This window comes from Zalophus californianus, chromosome 1 (genome assembly GCF_009762305.2).
Source record: "Zalophus californianus isolate mZalCal1 chromosome 1, mZalCal1.pri.v2, whole genome shotgun sequence".
NCBI classification, from domain to species: Eukaryota; Metazoa; Chordata; class Mammalia; order Carnivora; family Otariidae; genus Zalophus; species Zalophus californianus.
In genome coordinates this window covers 16,653,080-16,666,194 of record NC_045595.1, presented here as the reverse complement: position 1 = coordinate 16,666,194, position 13,115 = coordinate 16,653,080, and the positions used below count along the sequence as shown (strand labels likewise).

Sequence of the window (13,115 nt, the reverse complement as noted above, 5' to 3'; positions counted from 1 at the left end):
ATGAATGAAACACAAACATGACACAAGTTTTGTCCAGAAAGAGAAAAAAAATAGACAAAATTAAATTATAATATTTTATACACAGATGGTAAACCTATTTTAAAAATCAGAGAATGATTTTCTAAAAAAGGAGATGTTATGTCAAGAGCAAAGAGGAGGTATTATAACAAGGGGAGGGCACATGGAGCACTTCAGGGATGCTGGCAATGTTGTCATCCCCCGGCCATCTTTTCACCTGCATGGTGGTTGCATGGATATTGCACACCTGTTTATTAACTTCTTTACGAATTCTTTATATACTTTTCTTTATACTGTATTTCATCAGAAAGTATTAAAAATACCGCTTAGAGCCATTAAAGATAGTTCATGGCCAAAGTACTAAAATACTAAAAAAGAGTAAATAGGGACACCTGCGTGGCTCAGTCCCTTAAGCGTCTGCCTTTGGCTCAGGTCATGATCCCAGGGTGCTGGGATCAAGTCCCACATCGGGCTCCTTGCTCAGGGGGGAACCTCATTCTCCCTCTCCTTCTGCCTGCCACTTCCCCTGCTCGTGCTCTCTTTCTGACAAATAAAAAAATCTTTAAAAAGAAAAGTAAATAATTTCTTGGACTGATTAAGTACTTAACAGAATAAATGTTTAATTGCTATAGAATTTTGCATATATGTATAAATGTTCACTTACCAATAATTTATTAAAATATACCTTAATCATTTCTTACATTTATTTTGATTTTTTAGTTACTTCAGATCCTTTCTAGAAGGTGGTGACCCATAAATTAAAAATAAATACTTATAGTAAATGTAAATTAATGAAAGCAATCAGTTGGTCTCCTGGGTCCCTTCCTCCCAGATATCCTAAGAGTTATTAATCCCCCAGTTCACAATTGATTGTCCACTTGAGTACCCAGAATCATGGAAGCTGTATCATACACGGAATTGGCATGATAACTTTTATGTATGTCAGTGCAGCCATTAAGCTTATAATTGTAGTAGGAATGTTCAGCGGTTGTTCACCTTCTGTATTTTGTTTGCAAAATTTTGTTATTTTTACCTCAGTTTCTACATTTTTACTGTTTATTGCCTTAAGAGAAGAATGCTGCTGTTTTTATTTACCAGTGGAGCTTTATATACTGTAGTATTCAATAAATGTTTATTAAATGAAAAAGAACTCATTTTTATCTCTTAAATGTTTAGAGTTAGAGAATCCTTTCCTGCCTAATTATGAAAAGAAAACCCCACCTCTCTCTTTTTTTAAAAAGATTTATTTTTGCGGGGGGGGGGGGGGACAGGGACAAGCAGACTCTGCCCTGAGTGCAGAGCCCCATGTGGGGCTCAATCTCATGACCTAAGATCATGACCTAAGCTGAAATCAAGAGTCAGAGGCTGTTAAGCTACCCAGGCGCCCCAGAAAACCCCATCTCTTAGCCCAGTAGTATTTGCATCTCAAAACTCTGTCCAAAGTGAGGCTGTTGCATTTGGGGGGAAAGTGGAATTTTAAAGCCCTTGGTCTTTCCTATTCTAATCCTCTAGAATTTGAGACACAGGAAGTTTTACATTTAGGATATGCAGGGATAAAACATCTTTAAGGAACTTGTCTTGGATTAATATTTAACCATAGTTGGTTTTTCTGTGTATGTCCTTACTCTCTTCAAAACATAAGAAATGAGGGGTGCCTGGGTGGCTTCGGCTCAGGTGGTGATCCCAGGGTCTTGGGATTGAGCCCCATGTCAGGCTCCCTGCTTGGCGGGAAGCCTGCTTCTCCCTCTCCCACTCCCCCTGCTTGTGTTCCCTCTCTCGCTAACTCTCTGTCAAATAAATAAAATCTTTAAAAAAACAGAAATGATACTAGAAATGAAAAAGAAATGAGCCTTAAGTGTACATTTTAGAAGGAAAAAATGAGTTTACATTTCTTCAGCTTCTTGCAGGTAGCATTTCATGTTTTCTTATTTTTGTTCCTTAGAGTTATGTGAGTTTTGTGGTATAATATAAAATAAAAATGTTCAGTGCCTTGCCCAAAATTATATTGAGATGATAAAAAGTTAAGTAACAAAAAATTTCCTTAAGATTCTTGTCTTTCAGATTTGCTTTCTTCTAATTTATTATCAGCCCGTTCTAGACTTTTATCATTTCAGGCCGTGTTGGTTTAATGCGGTCTTTATATCTCTTCTGCGTTGGTTACTGTCTTGTGGAGATTTTATTCTGTTATTGCCACACTAATTATTCTCAAATTCCATTTTGATCAGATTATTCCCCTTTTTTGGATTCAGTAATAGAGCTCTCTTGCTCAGTCACATCAAATACAGGTTCTTTTACGTATCACCTTCAAGATATTCTGATCTAACACCAGCCTTCCTTTTGGTGAGGTTTTGCTCACTTCCTTTTTTTTTGTTTTGTTTTTTTAAAGATTTTATTTATTTATTTGAGAAAGAGAGAAAGCGAGCACATGATGGGGGGAGGGTCAGAGGGAGAAGCAGACTCCCTGCTGAGCAGGGAGCCCAATGTGGGACTGATCCTGGGACTCCAGAATCATGACCTGAGCCGAAGGCAAACGCTTAACCAGCTGAGCCACCCAGGCACCCCTTTTTCTCACTTCCTCACCACACCTTATCCGCTCCAGCCAGGCCACACTAGGCACTATCATAATTCTCCATTTCCCTGTGTTTGAGATTTTCCCTCTGCTTCGCTCCTTTATCTTACCTCTTGCTAACCCTGCTTCTGGTGACTCTCATTCTAACCACTCCCTTCCTTTGTAGTTTTTTTTTTTTTTTTTTTTTTTTAACATTTTACAGTTAATGCTTCATTGTTTGTTTTCATATGAATTAATTTTATCTCCCCAATAGTAAGTTCTGTAAGGCATCTTTATATATTTTCTAACACAGCTGGAAAACAACCATTGGTGGGCTTTTTGTTGTTGTTTCCCCATTATTTAAATGTACTATTTGAGGGCTGCTTGGGTGGCTCAGTCGGTTAAGCGTCTGCCTTCGGCTCAGGTCATGATCCCAGGGTTCTGGGATCGAGCCCCACTTTGAGCTCCCTGCTCCGCGGGAAGCCTGCTTCTCCCTCTCCCACTCCCCCTGCTTGTGTTCCCTCTCTTGCTGTGTCTCTGTCAAATAAATAAATAAAATCTAAAACAAACAAACAAATAAATGTAATATTTGAAACATCCAGAGAATAGATGTATGTTATAAGGCATAATTATAGAAGAACCACTTGTGAGCACCTCTCTCCTTCCTGCTCCCTGCTTAGCCCCTAGAGGATACCACTGTTTTGAATTTTGTGTCTTACCTCCATGCCTTTTTAAAATCAATTTTTTAGACATGCATCTCTGAAAATTTTGTTTTTGAGGTTTATAAAAACAGTCATACAGCATGTAATCTTCTGGAACTTTTTTCATGTGACATTATGTTTCTAAGATTGATGAATCTTGTTGCATTTGGCTGCACTTGATTCATTTTACTGTGCTATAATAATCCATTTTATGAAAATGCTAATTTATACAACCTGGCCACAGAAATTTGTTAGTAGTTTTTTGCTGTTATAATGGTCATTCAGTGAGCTTGGTATAATTCTGTGAATACGTACGTCTAGAAGTTTCTCTAGGATTTATTCTTAGGTGTGCAATCCTAGGCATAGGGGATACAAATATTTTATTTTTGAAGCCAGTGCTTTATTTTTTCTGGCATACTTTTCACCTAACATTAATTTGTTCTTTGTCTCCTTTAAGGGCAGATTTCTGTTTGTTTTCGTTCATTGCAGTGACTTTAGCACCTAGGATTATACTTGACATATAATAAATACTTGGTAAATATTTGATGAGTGAATGAAATGCTTTTCAAATCGATCATACCAATTTCTACTTTCATCAACAGTATATAAAATTCCTTTTGATCCACATCTTTGCCTAGACTTGATATTATCAGACTTAATTTTTCCCCCAGAGTAATCTAGTAAATATGACATGATTTCTCACTGTGGGTCTAATTGTGTTTTCCTTATTACTGGCAAGGTTGAGCATCTTTTTAGGTTGTTTGATTCTTAGATTAGTGGTGCATTTGTTTTTATAACCAGATACTTTTCTTTGCTATGGCAGGTGGATGGAGAGCTAGAAGCTCTGATGGAGAATGGTGAGGGTCTCTCTGATAAAAACCAGGTGCTCAGCTTATCCCGGCTAATGGTTAGAATTGAAACTTTGGAGCAGAAACTCACCTGTCTTGAGCTTATACAGGTGAGTTCCTTGATATTGGTTTATTTTTTATTTCTGAATTTGAGGTGGGGCATCTAAACTATAATCTAGAATGATGACAGGAGAAGGGATAACTCTGAGAAGAGTTACTCTTATTTTTAAAATGGCTTGTGAATTCTGTATGACTTTGAAAATTTGTAGTCTTAAAAATGGCTTAAGAGTTCAGCATCATTTAGTTTTTTAATAGATCTTGTTTGCATTCTCTCTCTCTAGTCAAAGAACATGGTGGGATTTTTTTTTGTAACAATTCATGACATTTGATACAGCCCCCCCCCCCCCCATGATTATTAGTATGCCAAGGCCATTTTTACCACAGGATTTTGAAGCAAGGAATTTTAACGGCAATCTCATTTCCTCCAGTTTATTGAGTATGCCACAAGAAGTTGAACAGTAAAAAATGGATGATTTAAAAGAAAACTAAGAGAAAAAAGCCTTTTGAACAAGCATCTGAAAAGAAGAGAGAAATGAAAATGATTTAGACTATTATAGTTTTAGGTTTTTCAATAAAAATGGTGAATGTAATTTGCTTCTTAGTCCTTCAGAATTGAATTTCATTGTAAATGACATATTGATATTTATATGTTTTTCTGTAAAGTCTGTTTATATAAATTCCAAGTTGACTGGATGCAATTTAGGTATCAAAAAAGATTACAATCTCTTACTTTAAAACATTTATTATTTGTACACTTTTAGTTGCATTAATCACAATAGTTTTTAGGTGTCTTGTGAATATAAGCAAACTTTTTATTCCTCTTTGTGGACCCTTCTTAATGTTCTGTCTGATATTGCCCACCCCACCCCACCCCACCCATCTCCACCCCAATACCCTGCATCCTGCTTCCCTTCCCTCATGGAAGAACACACATTCACAGTCTTGCCTGAAGTCTTTTCTGGAACGTCACGGGCTGTCTTTGTTATGGATCTGGATGGCAGAACTAGGTGATGGCCGGGAAAGTAACCAGAAACTTCAGGAAGAGGTCAGTTCACATTCAACTTGCTTATTTCTTAAAACCGCTATATAGATTGCTTAGGTTGAATGATAATATCAGTGATAATGAATTTAGCATTATATTTACCACTGGTATTAAATAAATATTATCATCTCAGTATCATTCCTGTAACTATAACCTTTTACACATAAACCTTGCTAGTAGTGAGTTTGCCCCCTGGTTTTTCCTAGAGTATCCCTATAATTGATACTGCATAGTTGGGAGTTGCAAGAGCAAGATATCATATCATAGTTAAGGGAAAGATCCAGTTTGTTGCTAAAGCCATAGTTTCAAACAGATAGGAAACCATGTGAAACTTAAATTCTGGGGCTCTAAAAAAGTAAAGAGCCAAATTCTAGAATGGCAAGAGTAAGAATATTTTGAGGAGTCAATAAGTGTTTTAAAGATCTAAATAAATGTTCCTTGGCAGTGTCATTAGTGGAGATATGATACTTAAACCTTCCGAAGAAATAGTATTTTTAACCTAGTTTAAATGTAGTTCTATTTAATCATGGTCTCTAATATAATACCAAGGTCATTTAATAATGCACTTTAAAAACAAAAACAGGAATGAGCAAATAAGTGGTTGTCTTGCCTCTATTCTTCTCCCAGGAGATTTGGCAATAAATAGAAGTTGAGGAAGACTTGGAATTTCTTCCTCCCTTCCTCCCTTCGTCCCACCACCCCTTTCCTTTTTGTAAAGATCTAGTTGACTTTAGTAAATGATTCTATGATTAATGATTAAATGAATTCAGCATCCCATCTAGAAAGTAGAGGGGAACAACTTACCTTGGGATTTCTGTAGAACTACGTTGGGGAGTACTTTGGAATAAATGCTTGGATTTCAGAGTGGAGGGGATGGTTATCTCTGAAGAGAGTCTTTCTTTCTTAGTTATCAGAGGCTAAAAGAGGTAAGCAATAGCTACATATGTTGTTGCATAGTTCCCAAGCCTATATCGCAGTCACTTGGAAAACTTTTCAGAAAAACATAGCCAGGATGAGGTCCGCTAGTATATATATTTTAAAAAATCTACACAGGTTTGAGAACTACTGGTAGAGGATATTAATCGGTCCTGTTTGATATTGTGAGTAGTTACCTGCTCCACATTTTATTCTTGCTGGTCAGTCTTTAAAAACTTTTCCTTCCTTTCTAGAGGAAAATAATATTATGACATTTAATCCTTCTATAGTTAGACTTCAGTCTTAATAAGACAGTAAAGAAAACCCACAGCTGTTTCAGAAATGATCTGAGTCGCAAAGCGATGTGATTTTTTTTTTTATTGTGTTTGATCAGATTATAAAGACTTTGGAACACTTACCCATTCCTACTAAAAATATGTTGGAGGAAAGCAAAGTACTTCCAATTATTCAACGCTGGTCTCAGACCAAAACTGTCATTCCTCAGTTGAGTGAAGGAGATGGGTATTCAAGTGAGAATACGTCACGGGCTCACACACCACTCAACACACCTGATCCTTCTGCCAAGCTGAGCACAGAAGCTGACACAGACACCCCCAAGAAGCTCATGTTTCGCAGACTTAAAATTATAAGTGAAAATAGCATGGACAGTGCTATCTCTGATGCTACCAGTGAGCTGGAAGGCAAGGATGGCAAAGAGGACCTTGACCAGTTAGAAAACGTCCCTATAGAAGAAGAGGAAGAGTTACAGTCACAACAGCTACTCACACAACAGCTACCTGAATCTAAAGTTGAGAGTGAAATCACTATGGAAGCCAGTAAGCTACCCACATCTGAACCAGAGGCTGACCCTGAAATAGAGCCCAAAGAGGGCAATGGCACAAAACTGGAAGAAACCATTGCTGAGGAAACCCCGTCCCAAGATGAAGAGGAGGGTGTGTCTGATGTGGAGAGTGAGAGGAGCCAGGAACAGCCAGATAAAACAGTAGATATAAGTGATTTGGCCACCAAGCTCCTGGATAGTTGGAAAGACCTAAAGGTAAGAAAACATTTTTGTTTATTTTAACCTGAATTACTCAGGTCTAGAGTTCCACAAATCTTAAGTTGAATTGCCTACTTCTTAAGCTATACATGTATTTGAAAAATGGAATACCATGTCTCTTACTGACAGCTGGTTATAAATGTCTCAAACATCTTTTAAACCTTAGCGAGATATACAACAGCCAAACTAATATACACATGTCCCTTTTCTTCATTTAGAAAAGCATATCGCAGCAGCGAATTCAGTTATTCAAGTGCTCTTTACATTAAAAACAAAACCAGAAATCCTTTGAGTAACAAAGATATTCTATGTTTGAAAATTCTTTGTAAGAGTCTAGGTAAGAAAAAAAAAATGAATGTTTAAATTGATTGGAAATTAATGTATTGAATTAACTAGAAATTAAAAAATTAATTGGAAAACCAAGGTGATTTAGCAACTTCTCCTCAAAAATGATTGAACGTAAATTTCTGTTCCAGTAAAACAACTTTATATGGAGCTAGTTGGTATTCAGTTCCTTTATTGTTTCTGAAATAGGCCTGCCTTTAAATTCCTAGTTCTTTGGACAAAAGATGTTATCTAGAGGAAAAATAGAGAGGTCTGGAACTCTTATACTTAATACATACATAATCTCTTGTTAAAGAATTTAGCAAGATGTGTAGGGTTTGCTTTGTAGAAAACCCAGTCTGGGTCTTGCATAAACACAGAAGTGAGTAACAGGATGAGCCTAGGAGAGAGGTGTTACATTTTGATTGTAAGGGATCTGGAACTGGGATTCAGGTCTTGAGGACCCTGTGGGAACAGGTTACTTGCTAGCTTCTATTTTTCTGTTCCTCTCTTCTGCCAGAAGTGAAGCAACCAGATAAACCAGCAGTACAGGTTTATTTGCAGCGAGATGGACATATGAATCCTCTGTCCCCAATTATGACTACAAAGCTCACCCACTAGATCCTGCGATTTGACCCATACAGAATTGGCCTTACACTGAGCAAAATGAGTAGTTGGTTGGTTGTGCACTGTGCTTACTTTTGGCATTTGTAATTTGCTGTGTTGAGACCCTTCTTTAAGTATTGTGTGGTTTCAGCTCTCATTGACCTATTTGAACTCCTGCTCATGCTACTCTTTCACCACTTACAGTTTATCATTAACTCAACCTTATTAAACCTTATGAAATCCTTCCTTTTTATAAACTTTAGTAAAAGGAAGGATTCACAGTAAATCTGGACATGATATGACATGTGAACTGCAGGAACCAAAATTGCAGTTAAATTGAAAGAGATGCTGGGACGGTCACTTGGGTGGACCTTTATTTAAGGCCTGCTTTGTGAGGGCACAGAGTCTGGAAGAAGTCCCTCTTGTGTTCCTAGACTGCTAGTAGAGCCTCTGGCAAGACTGGCTTTGTAAGGAAGGTGGGAATGGAAACATACATGAGTGGGCATAGAAAAGGCCTTACAGAGATGGTTTTATAGAGCAAGAGTGGGGGGGCAGACCCAGTAGTTCACTTTTGCCTGCTAAGTCTCTGGTTGACGTAATTTTTAAAAACGAGACATAATCATCATTTCTTAAAAACCTGTCTCTTAAAATCTAGAAAAAGTAAATGCTTCTGTTTCTCTATATGGTAATTTTTTATTGTCATGGTAGTGGTATGAATTTACTCTCTGGGATATCCTTAACTCAGTTAGCTATAACTGGTCATTTAAACTCACACTCTAGACATTTTTGAGTCCTACAAAATTATTTCTTCCCCTGCTTGTTGTCCTCCCTCCTATCTGAAAGATCAAAGCAGTTGCATAGTACTATGTGGCTTGATGATCCTCTTGACTTGAGGTTTAAAATTTTATTCATACTTAAAATATATCCTTCTTAACCTTCGTACTTTGGATTTCTCTTGATTCTTACCATCAAGGAAGCCATTAAATAAGATTTTCCTTCTTCAGACTTCTAGTTTGCTCTGGAATCATTACCCATCTAGAATTGCAATACTGAAAGAGGTTGTCACTTGACTGAACTGTGATGTTTTGTTACACATTGGTCCTGGGGCTCTTAATTCATCTATCATTCTAATTAACATTTACCATGGTTCTAATTCCAAAACTCTGATTGTGGTTGTCCTTAAATAAAATATTTTAGCTAGCATCTAACCAGAACATTGAAATCAGAAACCCATAAAATGAACATATCTTAGATAAATACATGGACTTGATGTGATTACTATATACCCATACTATCCCGGCATTGAAAGAGTTAACTACTTCTGTCTGACTTCCACCTATGTGTTCAAGTAGACGTTGGCAGAAAAGAAAATGTCTTACTCAACCAACTTTTGTTAAGCACCTGTTGCCAAGCACTGTGTTAGTTGCTGATGTTAATTCCAAGATCATACTAAAAAGCATTGATCTAAGATTGTGGTTAGCCACTCCAAGCTTCCCTGACCTTCTGGGGCCACTGTAACATTGTTGGACATGTGTTCCACTTGGCCTTCTACACACTGGATGGAGTGAAGAGCTGAAAGAGGTTGCTTCAGATCCTTAATCTTGATTTTGCTGTGAAGGCAGACCATAGGGATCATCAGTAAATGAGAGAGGGTGGGAGGGAAGGGAATGAAGCTTCATGAATTACTCTTTGTCCTCCCAGATCTGATGATGATCCCCCTTGTAACTTGAACCATTTCCATCTAGCTTCTCAGGGCAGCAAGGAGCTTGTTAACATCACCAGCTGACCATGTGTCTCCTTTTCTCAACTCCATTTTCAACTTCGTGCTGAAGAAAAACAAGAACCTAGCGTGCATTCTGTGAAGAAACAGGAAGATGGTTGGGAAGTTGGATGATGCATGAAAAATATAATAGGTGAAAAGAGGACAGAGGTGGTTAACTCACTGGCGCCGGCGTTATTTTGGTGCGTCCATTGCCGACAATGGATGTCGTTCTGGGAAAATCCCGACTCCTGGCGAGAAAGGATTAAGTGAGCTACTTTTTCTATACCTCTATACACAGGACTGCTGCCTTGGCTTCACAGGGCATACACATTTTGACTCCTAAAGTAGACCTCAACAAGAAACATCACCTAACACATTGCTACACATAACATGGATTCATTTTCACATGCAAATTTACCAGGCTACATTTTCAGCAGGGACATGTGCATATATTTCTGTTTGCGAAAGGAATTATTGTACATCACCCCTCATGCTGAAAATCTACCCTAGACTTCACAGGGCAAAACAGCTGTTTGTAAATGGTGATTAATTATAATTTGGCTGGAAAAGTCTTCATTCATTTGGATCATGAGAAGAAGAGGTAAGGTTCCCATAAAATTTGGCAGTTTTCGTTTCAGTTAAATGCCCAGTAGATGATGATGGCTAGTGATTCCAGAGCCTCTCTTGTAAATACTTAGATTACAGGATGTGCATCTCTCCTTATAAAGAGATCTGGGTAGTTATAGTTACACCTGGATTAGGTGATTTAGAGGCAACATTCTGTATATGTGATAAGTTGGACTATTTTTTTTTTAAATTTATTTGACAGCACAAGCAGGCAGAGGGAGAGGGAGAAGCAGGCTCCCTGCTGAGCAGAGAGCCTGAGCTGAGCAGAGAACCTGAAGCGAGGCTTGATCTCAGGACCCTGGGATCATGACCTGAGCTGAAGGTAGATGCCACTCAGGCGCCCCAAGTTGGACTATTCTTGATGATACTTTTTTAAAAAAAGAATTAGCATGAGAGAGAGCGAGAGGTCACGAGCAGGGGGCAGGGGTTGAGGGAGAATCAGACTCCCTGCTGAGCAGGGAGCCTGATGCGGGACTTGATCCCAGGACCCTGGGATCATGACCTGAGCCAAAGGCAGATGCTTAACCAACTGAGCCACCCAGGCGCCCTTATGATATTCTTATTCTTATTTTATTCATGTTTATCTCAAGACATCATCTTTAATTCAACAAACATATTATTTGTCTGGAAAATTAAGCATTAAACTCTTTGTAGAAAGTTTAAATAAAATACAGAGTTACCCAGCTGAAAAGTTTTGAGTCACTACTTGGAATTTTGGTCTGTAACAGATATTGTATGTGGAATCTGCTTTGCAACATTTCAAAATGAAATTATGTGTCCTGGATTTCTGTAATAAATTTCAGAATCCTTCATTGAGATTATTCTCTATCCATAAGGATCAATATTATCCTTTTCTTTAAAATTCAGAATTGCCCCTAAAGAACACAGTCTTGGATACTACTGCATTGAAATTTTTTTTATAAGTATCAGACTTGGTAAAAGACAAACCTGGTCTAAAACTTACTAGTAGTCCCTTTTGTTATTACCAGATAAATCCTTTCATCTAAATCAGGGGTTGGCCACATCTGCCCCACTGCTTGTTTTTATAAAATTTTTTGGGAACAGAGCCATACTCATTCATTTACATATTATCTATGGCTGCTTTTGCACTGTGGGAGTTGAGTAGTTGCTTCAGACTGGATGGCCAACAAAGCCTGATATATTTACTGTCTTGTCCTTTACAGAAAAAGTTTGCCAGTAAGTGATCTAAATGGTAAAGTTCAGAGCCTGGCTGTTTGAAACATTCTGATTTTTTTTTTTTAAGATTTTATTTATTTATTTGACAGAGAGTGAGAGAGCACACAAGAAGGGGGAGTGGCAGGCTCCCCGCTGAGCAGGGGCTCCATCCCAGGACCCTGGAATCATGACCTGAGCCAAAGGCAGATGCTTAACTCACTGAGCCACCCAGGTGCCCTGAAACATTCTCATTTTAAGTGAAGTCATTTTGACACTTTATTCTTTTAGATGAGCTCTTAATTCTGTTTCTCCAAAGACATAATGATCATGTTTCTATAGCTCATGAAGTTAAAAAAAAAAGTCTTGACTCTGTTTAGGAAAAGTTAACTTTAAATGATTTGGATGTAAGACTGAGAAATGGGAGAGGGTATATATGATAGAACTACTGGCCCAAGAGACCTTTAAGGAATATTGTTTTTCCCGCAGGACCATGATCACGTTAGTTGGAAACTTAAGGGACTTTTCGAGTATAGATAAGTTGGTGTAATATAGTCTTATGTGTAACCATAATAAAAATATATAGATCTTCCTTGTTAATATTGTTAACTTTTACTTCTGATGTAATTTCAGACTTACAGGAAAACTACAAGAATACTATTCGGTGTATTCTTCATGTGATACATTCTAGGGACAAATGCAGAAAAAAGTCAGCTGAAAATTCCTCTTATCCCTTCACCCAGATTCCCCAGTGTTAACATTTTACTTAGTCATTTTCTCTTTTTCTTTTAACTTTTAAGGAATAAGTTACAGATATGATGCCCATTGCCCCTAGATATTTTAGTGTATATTTTGTAAAAACAAGGACATTCTTCTGTATGATTGCAATATATTTATCAAAACCAGCAAAATACAGTGACTTAATACTATTATCTGACCAGCAGATCTCATTCAGGTTTTTGCCAGTTCTATATATAATGTCCTCAATGGCCAAAAAAAGAAAAACAAACAATTCTGATCCAGAATCTGAGTTAAAGTGTTACATTGAGTTGTATCTCTTTAGTAGCCTTTAATCTGGAATAGTTCCTCAGTCTTTCTTTGCCTTTTATAAACTTCAAATTTTTAAAATACTTTTGAATTTTTTAGAATATTCCTCAGTTTGGGTTTGTCTGAAGTTTTCCTTTGGATTCAGGTCATACATTTTGTCAGGAATATTAAATAGTGTCCACATGATGTTGATTTGTCCTATTATTGGCATGTCAGCTTTGATCACTTGGTTAAGGTGGTGTCTCCCAGGTTTTTCCAGTGTAAAATTACTGTTTTCTCCTTATAATTAAAAAGTATCATAGAGGAGCACCTTTGGAAGTATGTAAATATTCTGTTTTTTATCAAATTTATTCATTAGTTTCAACATCTGGTGAATTTGCCTTA

At 37.4% G+C, this 13,115-nt stretch overlaps 1 protein-coding gene across 4 annotated transcripts in view; it reads left to right on the top strand.

Moving 5' to 3' along the window:
* The window catches only part of SETD2 (SET domain containing 2, histone lysine methyltransferase), a 125,499-nt gene that overhangs the window by 56,681 nt on the left and 55,703 nt on the right, over positions 1-13,115 (top strand). For 2 of the 4 annotated variants that reach the window (XR_003517985.2, XM_027583187.2), the window contains exons 10-12: positions 4,091-4,225; positions 5,101-5,220; positions 6,527-7,189. Coding sequence is in view for 1 of the 4 variants with exons in the window: in XM_027583187.2 (XP_027438988.1) it covers positions 4,091-4,225; positions 5,101-5,220; positions 6,527-7,189 (918 nt within the window). In the remaining 3 variants the exon portion in view is untranslated. Of the gene's footprint in view, positions 1-4,090; positions 4,226-5,100; positions 5,221-6,526; positions 7,190-9,867; positions 10,151-13,115 lie in introns of all 4 variants that reach the window. The other 2 variants (XR_003517986.2, XR_003517987.2) reach the window with 2 other exon arrangements.